General features: G+C 41.1%; 2 protein-coding genes across 3 annotated transcripts; one reads left to right on the forward strand and one right to left on the reverse strand.

Moving 5' to 3' along the window:
• Nucleotides 1-73: 73 nt before the first annotated feature.
• Nucleotides 74-7785, reverse strand: LOC311062206 (uncharacterized protein). 2 transcript variants are annotated; one of them, XM_084081075.1, is made up of 5 exons: nt 7543-7785; nt 3258-3386; nt 2892-3016; nt 2382-2456; nt 74-2089 (listed from the first exon to the last, which is right to left on the reverse strand). In XM_084081075.1, the coding sequence occupies exons 1-5, from the start codon at nt 7782-7784 to the stop codon at nt 1308-1310; spliced, it is 1353 nt and encodes a 450-aa protein (XP_083937201.1). In that variant the 5' UTR covers nt 7785; the 3' UTR covers nt 74-1307. The 2 variants fall into 2 exon arrangements, with proteins under 2 accessions (XP_083937201.1, XP_083937200.1); XM_084081074.1 differs by having other exon boundaries at nt 2382-2468.
• Nucleotides 7786-8248: 463 nt separating this feature from the next.
• On the forward strand, nt 8249-10705 carry polr2k (RNA polymerase II, I and III subunit K). The gene is made up of 4 exons (XM_084080732.1): nt 8249-8319; nt 9215-9303; nt 9804-9896; nt 10449-10705. The coding sequence occupies exons 2-4, from the start codon at nt 9243-9245 to the stop codon at nt 10469-10471; spliced, it is 177 nt and encodes a 58-aa protein (XP_083936858.1). The 5' UTR covers nt 8249-8319; nt 9215-9242; the 3' UTR covers nt 10472-10705.
• The last annotated feature ends 6731 nt before the right edge of the window (nt 10706-17436 follow it).

The following is a 17436-nucleotide window of genomic DNA, read 5'->3' on the forward strand; positions in this document are numbered from 1 at the left end:
CGCCATGACAACACTTTACACACAAGCCTAGTGTTTAATGTTGCGCATGCAGAAAGAATCAGCCAATGGGCAACGGGCAGCCAACCGTATATAAAGTAGTGCAGGATGTTCACAGTTCATTCCTTCTTTCTTGTCACAGAGAAAGAACAAAACCCAAGCAGCAGAGAAGATGACTCATCCATTATTATGGCTGTAGTTACACTGTTGTGGTCAGACCTGGTGGAGATGGAGGAGTGCAGGGAGGAGTGGAGGATGAAGGAGGATGAGTGGGAGGCCATTCAGGAAGAGAAGGAGGAGAGGATGGAGGCATTGGAGTCTCTTAAGGCTGACTTCTTTTCTCTCCGGAAGGTGGAGAAGGAGACTCCGAAAGAGACTCTGGTGGATGAATGGGAGGCCATTGAGGAAGAGAAGGTGGAGATGGAGGAATGGGAGGAGTCTGCTGTGGCAAACTTCTTTTCCCTCATGTGAGATCTCAAGACCTTCCTCTCCTTTTGCTGTGACCTTGCCGTGGTGGAGAGGCTTAGTGATTCAGTGATCTTGGGTCCTATGCTGGTGACAGTTGATCCTGATAGGTTTAACCACACCGGTTTGGTCACGGGAGAGAGTCCAAACTAACAGCAGCAATACATCTGTAGCGTAGTCTGACCTCACCCTCTCTACAGTATATCCCCCCAAAGTGATTTTGATGCTATCTATATATTAACTCATTTTAGTGAGGACCCCCTGGTAATTTGATGCTCTCAAATACCTGGATCAAGACTTGTAGAGGTAATTGTATAACTAATAAATCATACCCATTATGCCGCTCTGTAAACAAAATGTAGTTATATACTGATAATTAATATCTGAATTAAATTATGCAATTCTCCAAACTTTAGGCTGTGTTGTTAATCAATGCTAGTGCTTGCCTTGTCCTGTTACTCCTGTAACCTCATCGAGGGGTTTTACCCATTACCTGTGATTCAACAAAGGCCACACCATAGTATAAGAACATGCCACACACATAATGTAACTTTCTAACTGGGCCTAACTGCTTCCTTCCTCAAACTGACCTAATCAACTTCGATAGAATGAGTACAACATTAAAACAATAAGTCAAAGAAGCTAAACTAATTAATAATTAGTTTTGCTAACTAATAATGCTGCTCTTGATGCACTGTGCATAATTTTGGGGACATAATGTGCATCCATATTTGGGCAAACATTTTAGGGACATACATGACAAACGCTGTTCAATATGGCTGATCCCATGTACTATGATGCAAACATTGCATTTAATGTACAATCCTTGTCACTGGTTGACAGAATTAGAGAAATTTTGAGCGCTGAAGTTCTGTGACGGCAGTGCAGACCTCATCCATGGGCTGCATGGTCTCCTCAACCTCCGTGGTAGTCAGAATGTTCTTGTCAACACCAGGGTTGAAATTAGTGGGCTTCATAAGCCTCTGCAGCGTACGGATAGAGGGCATAGAAAATATGTTCATCATCAGCCTGTAACACTGTGGACTGGCACGTAGCAAGTCCAGAAAGAACACTTTGTCATGATCAGTCCACCGGAAACCACGCGCTTTACGCTGCGCCACGTTCAACTGCGTTCTGAAGAATTTATAGGCTGTGGCTGGTAGGAGTTTCTTCATCAGCTGCAGGACTGACTTCTTAGTAATTGCCACCGTGGTGCACTTCTTCAGGCCCTTCAGCTCCCTCACCTTAGCCTTTAGCTTGCTCACCTGTGACTGTAGATTCCTGACCTTCCTCTTGAGGGCAATCTCTCTGGCAGCAGACTCAAGTTCTGGCTCTGATGTCTTTGGCTGTGATGTGTTAGACATTGGCAGCCGCGACTGTGATGTTGTTTGCAGTGGCCGTGGCAGCAGTGGCTGCGTTTGCAACATTGTTGGTAGTGGCCATGGCAGAGGTGACTGTGATGTCTTTGGCAGTGACAGCGGTGAGATCAGTGGCGTGGGGTGCCCTGTTATGACTATGAAGTTGTCAGGAACTGTGATATTTGTCTCTGAGAGAGTAGGTTTTTGATCATGGTCTGTGGTGTAGGAGTCAACAGCACTGGACTGGTGAGCATCACAATTCTGTTTACCTGAAACACAAACACATATTTGGTAAGTACTATGCAGTGAATATACTTTATTCAGTGAACCCCAAGGGTTCATAATGTTAAAGAAAGTCAAAGACGATCACCAATCTTTAAAAATCAATTCTATCCCTCACTGGAAAACAGTGCAGAAATATGAGAATTGGTGTAATGTTTTTAGCTTCTCATTTGAAGGATAGCAGCTGCGTTCTGAATGAGCTGCAGTTGTCTGGTGGCTTTTAATAAATAATAATAGATAATGTAAACATTCAAAAGAATTATACAATTAGAACCTTACTGTTCTTTGGTAGCAACTCCTGACACTCCATTGATGGCTTCCGCCCTGACCCACTGTCCAGTGGGGGTGGTGAGTCTGGACACATGTCTGGCAGAGATGGACACATTACCATCAGCCGTGTACAACAAACAGACACTCCATGTTAAAAAACAAAGCGATGATGTGGCCTGCGTGATCAGCTGATAAAAAGCGTTACACGTCATATCTGCATTGCTCAAAAAGTTAAACTATTTAGAACTTTTGAAAACATTTCACTCAGCCTTCTAAAAGCAGCTGCCTTTTGGTAATTTCACATAGGTTTTAATGTAAAAAGCCAAAGGCAGTGCCTTTTTTAAACATAGCCTTATAAAAGGAAAACACATAGCAAACAGCAGAAGCTTTAATTACAAAATGGTCACTTCAATTGACTAATGGCATATAAAAGGATTTAATTTAACTTTTGCTTATTTGCACTTTTTTACTATGGGCTCTGTACAGTTGTGGTCCGAACTAGTACAATGAAAACCTTACTTTTCTTTGGTGGTAACTCCTTATGCAGAATTGGTTGCTTCCTCCCTGACTCACTTTCCAGTGGGAATGGTGGGTTTGGAGCATCACCTCTACTTGGCACTGCATCCCAATTCAATCCAGCATGGCTTCAATAAAATAAACATCCCATATGTATACTTTTAAATATAAGAAAGCAACAGCATCATTTTTTACAAGTTTGCAATTGTCACATGACTGTGTATTGGTGTATTAAATTGCAATGTGGGGATATCAATGTTGATGTTCTGATTTAATAATATTGAAACATAAGGATGTCATTATGTGGTTCTCAAATCCATTTCAACTTAAATGGGACCATAATTGAACTAGTGTAAAGTAAATACCTACACATCAACTGCCCTCTTGTACTGGCTGGGGTGGAAGTGTGCACTGCACACCCTATAGCTATCATGGAGACGCTCAAAGCTTATATCCGCCAGACTGGAGTTACCAAGAATCTGCAGCCACTTGGAACACCTGTAGGCAATAGATTTAACATGAAAAACAAGTAAAGATTTAATTTAACTAATTTGTTTATTTGAGAGACATAGAATATATTAATGAACAGTGCATTCAAATATAGTACAGTACAGATAAGAATGGGGTGCAAATATAGGATTAACAAGAGTGCTAAAACAAAAAAACAACACAGAAAGTACAAAACAAGTCCAGTAAAAGTACAATGTATAAATAACACTAGAACTTAAAATAACACCCACCGTCTGCTTTAAAACAGACTAAAATACAGTGGCATTTAAATAAAGAATACTAGTTACATGCAATTAGAAAACATAAATGAATTAAATGAATCAGCATCATTGAACTTCTTGATTTTAAGTAATATTCTAGTGCTATATAGTAGATCCTGTTATATGTGATGGTACTGCATTGCCATGGGAACAGCTTGGGTCCACGTTTATTGCTGTCAGTTACTGACATTCAAAAACACTTAAAAAAATAACAGTAAATAAACATAGAGCAACTTAGAATGTGTATGTTGTCAAGTGTTACGCTCTCTGACTACCGTTTGTGAAAAGAAAGACAAACACCTTCCTTTGACATTTTTACTTCCAAGTTGCAAAAATTCAGCACACCAGTATGTGATGGAAAACAAACTTAAAGGTAGGGTAATTGATATTTTTTTAGTAATAAGTGTTAAATTGCTCTATATTCTGAGAGTCCTCATTGATAGAGTGTTTGTTCAGTAGTGTTTGTTGAGTCAGATTTAGTTAAGTTAGCAAACCCCCTGAAAATGTATTTTCTGTTTATTAGGTGGAGAGATGGGGAGGATGCAAGAAGAGTGGACACCTCAATGTAAATGTATACAATGATGCTAAAAAATAACACAAAAAGCCCTATATGGCTTGTTTCTATTGTGGTCCTGTGTATTCAATTCATCAAGACATTTAAAGACATACAATAACATACAAGATGATTTCCATGGGAACCTTCAAGACTCCAAACTATATAGCCCAGGCGTTTCGGGCCATATTTTGATGGAATCGTGCACTTTACGATACAAGCATGAAATTTGGCACACAGTTAGAGCATGCCATAAGGAACATTTTTGGCTATAGGGCCATCGCAGATTTGTCCTGTGGTAACCATGGCAACCATTTTCCAAAATGGCCTCCATCTGCTGTTATTTTACCAATAACTCCGGTGCTAGACCACCTAGGATCCTGATTCTGGTGACTAATCCTACATTTTCAAGTATGAGGAATACAGTGGTACTATTTAGAATTGTGCTGTGGTAACCATGGCAGCCATCTTTCAAAATGGCCACCACCTGCTGTCATTTTACCAATAACTCAGGTGCTACCAACTAGGATCTTGATTCTGGTGACTAATCCTACATTTTCAAGGATGAGGAATACAGCGGTACTATTTACAACATGCTACTACCTAACTACATATATCTGGCATTCAGTTAATTAAATAATAGTAAACCCATCAAAATATGTAATGGTGTAGTAGGCCTATACAGTACATGTTTTCAAACTGACACGTGAGAGTCAAGAATGCAGTACTTCACTGTTTCTTTTATTAGTAGTAGTATTGCATAATTATTTTCAATGGACTATAAGACACAACAAAGGCAGAGTACTCATGAGTCATAACCTAATGGCATATAGACCAATTATTTGTTTACCAACATTGAGACTGGACGCACAGGTGATTGCAATCAATTCTCAACCTGTTGTTTTGGGGTGCGCTGATTTCAGCACACCCCAACCCCCTCTTGTGTGTTGGCTAGTGAGGCGCGTCCTAGCGAGACCTGATAGAATGGGTTTCATTGCGTGCATACTGGTTCCGTGCAGACTGGTTCTTATCAGTGTGACGTCGTCTGTTAAGGGGTCTATTCAATAAAGCCAGATAATCTACACAATGTTAGTTGCACAGTCCACCACAGTAGCAAAGGGCAGTACACTGAAGTGCTGCCTTAACACATCTGCATTGTCCACTGCATCCCTTTTTGCAACCACAGCGGAGGAGTTCCCGAAAGGCCAGGCTCGCTTCTGTGTTTTCCAGTGCACTTCCCATCCTCCTGTCAAAATTAGAATCAGCTTTATTGTCAGATCACAGGTTTACAAGTGTAAAGAAGTGGATTCAATTATTTGTATTCACCCGTCTCCTTCCTCTTCCGCCCCCATTCACCTGGGGATGGGAGTTCAGGGGCTGCAACCATCGCCTGTCCCCAACAGTGGCCAGCTTGGTAGGCTGCCCTCTTTGTATGTTGAGTCAGTGCAGCTCGTGTTGGGGGGAGTCCATCAATTGTTCTGCCCATCTGGGTGAATAGCTGCTTCCGTGCCCGTTCACTGATGCCTGGCCGCTAGTGCGGTCATAGAGCAATACCACAAATCGCTCCAGAGGCTCCATCCAGTCATGTATTTTCTGTGGGATGGCAGCTAAGGAACTGAAGGCACGTGTGACGTCACCATAGGTTTTCCAGGTCTTCCATGCCATCTTCTTGCCTCTGCCTCCAAAAGATGACACTGTGTCACATCCAGTAAAGGCATGGAACATGGGTAAGGCTAAGCATCGATCTGGGCCTAATGCCCTTGCCATCTCATGAGCTGCTAAGTTACGGAAACTTTTCCCTGTTCCAAAAGCAACCCACAGCTCAGTCAAGTGGAGGCGTTGGGCTGACGTTACTGCCAGGACCAGCACATCCGTGTCTACTGTGCGTATTGTCACCTTGCTATACCCTTCCTTCACAGCATCTTCTAGGTGTAATATGACGCGAGTATCAGCCTCCTCATGTACTGTAGTTAGTTAGGTAGTTACTAGCATGTTGTGAATAGTACCCCTGTATTCCTCATCCTTGAGAATGTAAGGTTTAGTCACCAGAATCAAGATCCTAGGTGGTCTAGCACCTGAGTTATTGGTAAAATGACAGCAGGTGGTGGCCATTTTGAAAGATGGCTGCCATGGTTACCACAGCACAATTCTAAATAGTACCACTGTATTCCTCATACTTGAGAATGTAGGATTAGTCACCAGAATCAACATCCTAGGTGGTCTAGCACCGGAGTTATTGGTAAAATAACAGCAGATGGAGGCCATTTTGGAAAATGGCTGCCATGGTTACCACAGGACAAATCTGCGATGGCCCTATAGCCAAAAATGTTCCTTATGGCATGCTCTAACTGTGTGCCAAATTTCATGCTTGTATCGTAAAGTGCACGATTCTGGCCCGAAACGCCTGGGCTAATAGGGATGGACAATTAATCGGTCATCATATCGGTATCGGCCGATGTTGGCCTTAACATGCAATATCGAACTGATATCAAAATAATATATTGGTTTTAGACGATATTTTATTTTATAATAATTATGTTGAAAAATAAAATAAAAAGCCTGAAAAAGCCAATTGTGATGATGAAGGCTGTAGATTATATCAGTGTTTTCTGGAGAAGCATTCAACATTCAACCCGGAAAACCCCCCTACGTCCGCTGCCATGTACTGCTCCCGGTTTGGCTACAATGGGAAACATGGCCACCGGCTGACTAAATAAGCGATTTAAAGGGGTAGTTTCGCCCAGGACCTAAAATATTATGCTCCGGTCCAAACCTTAAACATCCGTGAGGTTTGGAATCTACCATTAGTTTTGGGATACGATGTATACAAAAGGGTAAACAGCGGAGCTTGGCGGACGTTCGACCGATCCCGGATGAGAACCACATAGAACCTCATCTCGGAGCTGTATAGGGGAGTGAGAGGTTCTTTATGGAGCTAGTATCGGACATAACAGCAATTATTATATAGGATATCGATATCCGCCAGAAGTTTCATATCGCACATCCCTACTCCAAACACGAGGAAAAAGTCGTTTGGCAAGCTCACAGTACATATTTTTCACCCTTCATACTTCATACCAGTAACCTGTAAACTGATTGTATGACATTCTGCATAGTAGTGTGTATATCTGTCTATCTCTTATATGTCAACATGATTTGTGTGCATGGGGATCTCATCTTAAACAAGCTAAGTGCTTAATGAGCTATCCAGTTTAGTAGACCTTGTATTGCGAATTTGTACTTCCATGTACTGTTATGTACTGCCATGTACTGTTCTCATGTCTTACTAAATAAAGTACATCAATCAATCAAAAAGGAATGAATCATTTACCTCTCGGGGTCTTTGGGGAAACGGTGGAAGGCTAGCTGGGGGTGTTTAGCGACGTAATGTTTACAGTGAATGGCAGAGCAGTGTACTCTGCTCTTCTTCTTCCAGCGCTCTCGCTTTGTTGTGCGTACATGATGATCATCACTGCCATCATCATCATCACCATTAGTGTTCCCATTGCTTGTTGTTAATGTTGTCTCCTTCTTCTTCAACTTCTCCAGTCTATTTCTTCTCCAATCCTCCATTGTTGACATGTCTCTTCTACTTCTAGTGCTGCGGGTTGCAACCATTGGCACATACTGCCACCTACTGTACAGGACATGTATCAATAAGTAAAATTGACAGTGGTGGAAGAAGTAGGCTACTCAGATATTTAAAAAAAAGTATCAATACTGCAATGTAAAAAATACTCTGTTACAAGTAAAGGTCCAGAATTCAAAATTGACTTGAGTAAAAGTACAATAGTATTGCCATTGGCATCAAAATGTGCTTAAAGTACCAAAAGTAAAAGTACTCATTGTGCAGAATGTCACATTTCACAAGTTCAAAATGTATAAAAAAATATTTTGAAAATAGCCGAAATGTTTATAGGTTAATGATATATTATATGATGATGACGATGCAGGCTGTCTCTTGTCCCACACTCCAGTCCAGTTGGCGGCGGTAATGCACCGCCAATATTTTTCTCGCAGAATCTGGCAACACTATGTGCAACAGACTACGCATGTGCCGATTCAATGTGGCCACAAACAGCAGCTCGTGAACATCTTACTTTTGCAGGTGATCTGTGTTTTGTTTTGTTTTGTTACCTTTAGGTTTCACTGTTTCATCATTCATAGGTTACATTTGTTGTTTGCTGTTTACGAGAGCTGCTCGATAACTATTATCACTACTATATTATTACTTATTAATTATATGTGTTAGCGGTTGTGGCTAGTGCTACACGGGCATTACCATCATGCTTTGTTCTGTAATCTAATACAAAATATATATACTGAATTAACAGGCCTATCTATCTAGCTGTCAATGTTATTTGAGGCAGTAGGTTAGAGATATTATAGATAAAACACACAAACTGTTCTTGGCCACTGAAAGGATGGTAATGGTGACCAGTGGTTGAAAAGTACTCAAATGTGTTACTTAAGTAAAAGTATCAATAGTGCAATGTAGAAATACTCTGCTACAAGTAAAAGTCCAGAATTCAATATTTGCTTGAGTAAAAGTACAAAAGTATTGTACTTAAAGTACCAAAAGTAGAAAGTACTCATATTATGCAGAATATCCCATTTCACAAGTTTTATAATGTACAAAAATCTTTTGAAAATAGCTGATCTACAAGCTCACAATGCTTCACATATGTGAGCTTGTAGATGGCTATTTTGAAATGGCCAAAACGAAATGTACATAGGGCTGAAGTGGTTAATGTATATTTTGTAATAATAATCCAAATCTACAAAGTAACTAGTAACAAAAGCTTTCATATAATTGTAGTGCTGTAAGTACAAGATTTGCCTCTGAGATGTAGTGGAGTAGAAGTAAAAATGAAAATTGGAAATATTCCAGTAAAGTAAAAAATACCTCAAAATTGTACTTAAGTACAGTACTTGAGTAAATGTACTTAGTTACTTTACACCACTGATGGCGACTCTGACTGGTTGCTCTGTTTCCATTGCAGGAAGAGTCTCATTTGTTTGAAGTCAAACATGGACGCTCAGAAAGCTGTGCAGCCTCCTAAGCAACAACCTATGATCTACATATGTGGAGGTAAAGTAGTTCTTGCTCTCAATAGCCGTGATTCTCAACATTTTTTAATGATATTATGCATTATTATCAGCACGGACGGACCCCCATTTGATACGATTTCTATTTGTGGGACGTCAATACATCATGTATTGTTGGTCCAGGCCTAGGATACCTTACAGTGAAACTCATCACTATAACAATGTATTATAGTGTGTTCTGTAGTTACATTTACATGTACATTAAATAATGGTGAAGACTAAACATCAATCGATTAGTGGGGGACCCCCCTGAAACCCCCTCAAGATGCCCTGGGGGTTCTCGGGTGCCACATTTTGAACCACTGGTGTAGAGTTAGTTTTGGTGAAATGCAGCTTGTTTATGGCTGAATATGGGTGTCAGGGCAAGGCTATGATGCCACTTTACATGTATTTGTTCAAGATCAAGGTTCAGTTGGTACTACAGTACGATTGTATAATATATGTTGTTATAATCATCATTTTCTATACTATCTCTCCCTACAGAATGCCACACTGAAAATGAAATCAAGGCCCGTGATCCCATCCGATGCAGAGAATGTGGTTACAGAATTATGTACAAGAAGAGAACAAAGCGATGTATCCTTTGTGTGTGTGTGTGTGTGTGTGTGTGTGTGTGTGTGTGTGTGTGTGTGTGTGTGTGTGTGTGTGTGTGTGTGTGTGTGTGTGTGTGTGTACCTGTGTTAAGAGTGAATAATAAGAGTGTGTTGACTTGTCAGCTACTGTATTTAGGGAACTTATTAGTGTGTATTGTCATATGGATATATCACAAAGACATACTATGATGTAATGAAACATCTACAGAGGTTGTTTAAAAGGCTACATGTTCATCGATAAACATCACATTTTCTGGCCATGGGCCAATCCATGACTCATCATCTTTATCTATTGTGTCTGAGTTCTGTGAGCGAGGAAGCAGAAGTACTGTAGCTGTACATTTTATACTTCTCACTATACAATGCGATTAAATGGAATCTCATTCTCAGCACGGAAGCAACAGATAAAGATGATCGACAACATTTGGTCTTATATCATGCCAGTAGTGATATGTTCAACCAATAGAGTATATTATAAAAGTATAGGTAATGATAATCAATCCTTTGTGTTTGGTCCTTAACGCTTTCATTCCAGTGGTGGTTTTTGATGCACGGTGAAGAGGAAAGCAGTGCTGTTGATTGTGTTAATTTTTGTTGTGTGCTATTTTTGTAGTTTCTGAAAATGTAAATAAACATCAAGACAACTCCATTAAGAATACTTTGCTACCGACCTTTGGATTTTGGACAAACAATGGCCACATACCTTGGATACCGACAAAAGCAGTTTGACTCTTAACATTTTGGTTCATACAAATGTGAAATAATTTTATTATAAACAAGATTTTCTCTGAAGTTCATTTTTCTAGTTTTTTGTTTTATCCTTCATTAGTATAATAAGTTGACCCTGCATAGTACAACACAATTGTACACTTGACTAAAATTAGTCCGTCCGTCCTCCCTTAAGCCAATCAGGGAGAAAATAATTGGTCATTTTTATAGGATAAGGTGTTTTATAAGGTGTTTGGTTATACATATGGTAAATGTGTATATTATCTTTTTGTTTGGTTCTGCATTTAGTTGGCAGATTCCTGGATGTGAAGCTGGCTTTGGATTAAAGATTGTATGCATTTTCAACATTGCATAGTAGAATGCTATACTTACTGCAAACAAGAAGCATCATTTGAACCATCAGTGCTCCAAGTATAAACTTTATTTGATAAAATACAAATGTTAATTCATTGCATCACCTTGTTTATATTTTTCAAATGTTCTATTTTGATTACCATGATTAAATAATTTTTTACATTATATATTCTTCACAGAATGGTGTGGCTTTGCAACAACACATTGTCCTGTAGTCTAGATTCATCATTCCAGTTGTCAGAGTCAGAGACTAGTACTTGGAGACCAGCTTATGGTCACACTCTGACTTCTATATCAACCTTGTGGATTGTCAGAGGCCATTGTATCAGAGCACTGTGATGTTAGTGCTGACAGTGTGTCTTGTTTATATCGGTGTGCAGGATATGTCCAGTCTGAGGTTATGCAAAGGAGCAAGCAGTGTTAATGTTTGACATAATATATTGGTTGATGTTGGGAAGTTATTTTGTATTTTTTTAATTGTTATAATTATCAACTTTTACGAATGACTTTTGAAAACCTCACACATGGCCTACTTAGTATCGATATGCTGGTATACTTAGGCATCCTTGGCCACTAACTGTGAACAATACATAAAATGAACCCCGTGGTTGTTTCTAGCCACACCCTGAGGAAGACCCATGTGGGTCAAAACCAAACCAGTCAGCATTCTTTTTTTATTGCCCGTAAACCGTTGATTATTCTCAGAGAGCATGGGGTCTGGGGGCCACCATCACCGGCACCCCAGCTAAATTATTGATACAGCTCCTTCTGAATCCATTTCAGATACTCGTGGACGTTGTCATGTCCGTTATAGCGGGCCACGTTCAACAGGGTGCCTGTGGGGTAACGGCCCTCCTTCTTCCGACAAGCGCTGCAGTTACAAATGCCCCTGCAAACGGGACAGCACCACGTCGGGTTGAGCAGCGCCGTGCTAACCTCCTCTCCATAACGGTTCCTCAGGCATGGCCCACAAAGCTGGCCTTTAACCCCCACGCAGAAGCCGCTGCGGCACATCGTCTTGGAGTCCAGCGTCTTCTGTCTGCACTGGTGACAGTAACTGCCCAGCTTCATGTCCCAGATCTTGTCTGAGCTGCGGTAGGCGATCTTGTTCAGGTCCTCTTTGGTGATCTCCTCCATTGATTTCACCGCGCGCTGGGGTCACCTCTTTGAGGAGTAGCAGCTCCTCTTCTTATTTGTTTTGACACATTCCTCGGCCAACAGCACCAGGCTGTTGACGTCTATGGTGGTACTGGTCCCTCGATGTGTCTTTGCCTTACGGGGAGGACCCCTCCTTAGTGACCCCGGCTGAATCGTCCGCTTCCGCAGCTTCATTTTCTGCCTGGTTGGCTTCTTTTGAGGCGTCAACTCGGCCACCGTGGTGCTTAGCTCAGAGAGCAGCTTCGCCAGCATGGCTTTGTTCTCCTGGATGTTCTTCTCTCGCTCCATCAGACTCTGTGACAGAAACTCCTGTTGCTGCCTCTCCTCCTCCACCTCCTCCTCCTCCAACTCCTCCGTCTCCTCCTCAACTTGTCTCTTCTGGGGTACCTCCTGCGTCAGGGTGGTGGACAGTCTATTGGTGGGGACGCTCAGGGCCATCCACAGCCTCCCCCTGTGTGGAGAGGCATCCTCTCTATCGGAGTAGAGGCCTATGTCCATGCAACTGTCCTCCGACTCTGTATTCCAGGATAAACAAATTGTTGTTTATGGGATCTGTATTTGTAGGGCCACCTTTGAATTTAAAAGTGCCATATATAGGAGCTTATAAAGGATCTCATGTCCTACACAAGGGCTATGTCACACTGACAGCCGTCACTCAGCGCAGAAAGCCTGTGCTGATTGGCTGTTTCAGCCGAGAAGTTCACTAGCCAACGTTTCCATGGCGACATGATCATCAGATGACACGCGGTTCGATGACATCATGCGCCATCACAACTTAATTCATCACAACTTAATTCATGTATGTGAAATTCCAAATTACTTAGCATACTTAGCAATGCCATGCACCGTTGTGGGATAGACCAAAAATCCCACAGTCCTACAGAGCAGACTTATCTTTTTTCACCTGCATTCTGGAAAGACCTTGTTCGGGAAAGACCTTGTTCGGGAAAGACCTTGTTCGTTCCCAGCCTTTACTCATTTGCGAAGAGAAAGGGAAAGACCCACCCTTACCTGCCTTTGATTGGATGAATGGCAGTGAGTCACGCCCACATGTGTTCAAAACTAATATCAGACAAAACACAGACAAATGGTGTGAATGTAAAATCAAACATAAAAATCTGAAATGAACGGCCAACAGACGATTTTGTGGTTGTCCCAGGTGAAACATCACAAGTGACTGTTTCGATTGTTTTGATTGCTGCCTACAGTATGTATACAAATACGTGATCAATAGGGATCTCCATATATGGGCATAAAAAGGGACAAGGACTGACAGATATATAAATCTCCATTTATGGGCATAAAGGGACTCTCCATATATGGGCATAAAGGGGACAAGGACTGACAGATACAGATATCTCCATATATGATCATAAAAGGGACACTGACAGATATAGAGATCTCCATTTATGGGCATATCAGACACATCGACGGGGTGACGTAGGTGTGAGGGCTATGTAGCAGCCCGAACTCTAGATGTGAGGGACCTCTAGTTCTGTTAATTTGTGCAGTGTATTGAAATGTGCAAAATGTTTATGTGTACAAAATGAAGGTGATTAAATACGCTGCACAAATGTAATAGTATGGCTTTCTGACTTCTTTTGAACAGTTTCTAAATATGATAGTGTCATTAGGCTAAGGATAAATCCATAGTTACCATATGGCCAATACTTGTAAGGTACTTTGTTGGTTTGATTCATTTCAAAGGATAATTCAACGACAATGAGCAAAGTGATATGAAAAAAAAGAGCTGTATTCTCCTTTATATATATATTTTGTAGCATACAGTGATGAGCTGAAGGCACGATTGAAGTTCTGGGTAGGATGGGAGGCTCCCACCAAGTAATTCAGGGAAGACTACCAAAGTCAATGTAAGCTTCTACTGTATATATTGAGCTTGATGGGATAATCTATATATTTGGTCTGAACTTTGAACTCTAGGGATGTTTTGGTTTGCATTGACTGTATTTTGAAGTATCTGTTAGGTGTGGACAGTTGCTCACACACACAAATAAAATTGTATCTGGAAATTATCCTAAGTGGTATTTTTAATACTATACCAGGGTTAGGTTACAACAAAGTCTTATGCACAGCTGATCAGCTCAGAGACGGGTACGTAGGCAGGGATCAGACGTACATAATAAAATAAAATGACCCGCACACACCATCCACACTTGCACAATAGGGACAACTTTATAAAGTTGTCCCTATTGTGCAAGTGTACTAAGTGTAGATGGTGTGTGGGTCATTTTATTATACAAGTTTGAAAAACAAAGTTCAGCCCAAAATGTTTAGCAAATTTTATTCTATATTTAGTGTAAGCCTACACAGTACAATGCTCAGTGTTAATGTATCCATTTGTACAAACTTGTACAACACTGAGGATTTTACTGTGTAGTACTGACTCTGAGCCATGTGATTGGGAGTGACTATGTCATCCCAGTTGTTCATCAGATCCTCTTCCACAATGCCGACACTATCCTGTCCGGCATTTGTCATGTTCCAGTCAACTCAGTTGACTTCTATTGCAGCTTGTATGGCACCTTGGGCGAACCCAACCTTCAGTGCCCATGTTACCCCACTTTCCGGTATCTCAGTTTGGGGTGCAGGTTATGATTAAAACCCATCTAAATTATCCTTACATGCCTGTCAGGACAATCCACGCTGCCATGAAGTTCTACTCAGGATGCTGGTGTTCAAACTGCAGTCAAGTCACTGAGGAAATATCTGTCTTGCTCTCATATCCAGGCATTCCCTCCTGGCACAGAGCAAGGAAGTTTTTGAAAGGAAAGGACATACTACATCCGTTCTCTAGATATATGACGTGACACTCACGGGTGGCAAAATCGCACCGGAAGTTCGATGAATAACATTGCAGTGGATGGAGCCGGCTGGAGCAGCTCATGAACAAACATTATTTGTGAATGATTGAGACCATTGTGAAATAATCGCTTCAGGAAAATAAAAGAAAACATATCACACATTTGTTTCTGCTGTCTTGTTTTTCCATTTACACTCTACATAATTTTATGTAGGTATCCAAAGAGCAGAGAGAGAGTAATCTCTCATAGAACAAACAGCAGAGGTCGCTGTTTTTCATTTTAAGTTGGGTCTGGCTACGCGAGACTACAGAGAGAGTAAAATTCTCACTGGGCAGCCCCCAACTCCCAGGTGTTCATAGATTGATTGACAGGCATTGATTGACAGCTGTCTGCCAATCAATCAGTCAACACCTAATCACAGCTAATACATTTTCAGTAGGAGTTTATGTAATTTCAGTAGGAGAGTAGGAGTTTCACAAGCAACAAAGTAAGTTGTCCTATTGGTAATTGTGTTATGGAAATGTTTGTAAATACATATGAAATTAATTTAAAGGACTGACCTGCAGTGGCAACTATAAGCACATTTACTAAGGTCAATTCATTGTTTTTTAATATTAAAAATAAAAACATACTGTATGCCTACAATATTTGCATGTGAAATGTAGTGGTAATATAAAACGATTTAAGTGTCAAGTCCCTCACAATAGTAAGCATACAGTATTTTTTTTATTTTTAATATTAAAAAACAATGAATTGACCTTAGTAAATGTGCTTATAGTTGCCACTGCAGGTCAGTCCTTTAAATTAATTTCATATGTATTTACAAACATTTCCATAACACAATTACCAATAGGACAACTTATTTTGTTGCTTGTGAAACTCCTACTCTCCTACTGAAATTACATAAACTCCTACTGAAAATGTATTAGCTGTGATTAGGTGTTGACTGATTGATTGGCAGACAGCTGTCAATCAATGCCTGTCAATCAATCTATGAACACCTGGGAGTTGGGGGCTGCCCAGTGAGAATTTTACTCTCTCTGTAGTCTCGCGTAGCCAGACCCAACTTAAAATGAAAAACAGCGACCTCTGCTGTTTGTTCTATGAGAGATTACTCTCTCTCTGCTCTTTGGATACCTACATAAAATGATGTAGAGTGTAAATGGAAAAACAAGACAGCAGAAACAAATGTGTGATATGTTTTCTTTTATTTTCCTGAAGCGATTATTTCACAATGGTCTCAATCATTCACAAATAATGTTTGTTCATGAGCTGCTCCAGCCGGCTCCATCCACTGCAATGTTATTCATCGAACTTCCGGTGCGATTTTGCCACCCGTGAGTGTCACGTCATATATCTAGAGAACGGATGTAGTATGTCCTTTCCTTTCAAAAACTTCCTTGGCACAGAGGCACTATGCCAGGAGTCGCCATGGGGCGCTTCTCCCCACCTGACAGGGAGGAGTTTACTATCTCTCTCTCTCTCTCTCTCTCTCCTCCTGTGTGCGTGTGTGCGTGTGTGTGTGTGTGTGTGTGTGTCCTCCAGCCACTCACACATTCATGTCCACCTCAGCTTCATTCACTCTAGCCTATCCTGTCTTGATTGTACATTACTGTATGTTCACTTATGTCCTGTTATGCCATGTGTCTATTTATGCTCATTGTGTTCTGTGTTTCTTGCCTGTTCGTAGAATATGTCACCCTAAGTCCCGTTTGAAGCTGAATTCCTACATGGTCTCCGAGCCTTCCTAACCTTCCTTCGTTTTTTCTGAATGATAACTTCTGTCGGAAAAGGATCAGTTTCAAAGACCTTGGCTCCAATCCTTATGTATACAGGAATTTCTGGGAAGTCCTTCCCTGGAACCCTCACGCCAAACGTGCTCTCACTATCATGAAGGGACAGACAGTCAGAATGCTGGTTGCTCGTCTGGGTCCAGCCAGAGCTTTCCTCTGACAGATTAGTCGTGAAGTATTCAGGCTTCTGCCAGAAAGGTTTAGATTCAGTCCACAGAGGACTGTAGCTTGCTGCGTATCTCAGAGACTTTACTTCCTTTGGAGAAAAAGATGTGGGTGGGCCATGGTACTTGAAGCACAAAGGGGATAAACCATTTATTGGTTCAACATAAGGAGCTGAGTGCACAACATCCAGTGGCTTGTACGATTTGTTGGCCTTACCCTCACACTTATCTTCCTGAATGATGGATTCCTTTGGATGAGCATTTGCATCTGATTTCCTGCTTCGTCTCTGAGCATTCCTCGTATTCCTAGTCTTCCTTCGTTTTTTCTTTGACCTGCCAGGGTGACTGATGGACACGGAGAATGAACCATTCATTGGTTCAGCATAAGGAAACATAAAAGTCATATCTTCCTCCACAGCATACTCGCCATCATCACAGCAGCAACATGTATTCACTGGCCAGGAAGGACTCTCACATGTATATTCTTGAATGATAACTTCCTT

Source organism: Gymnoscopelus microlampas, assembly GCF_963454915.1.
Source record: "Gymnoscopelus microlampas genome assembly, chromosome: 15".
Taxonomy (NCBI): domain Eukaryota; kingdom Metazoa; phylum Chordata; class Actinopteri; order Myctophiformes; family Myctophidae; genus Gymnoscopelus; species Gymnoscopelus microlampas.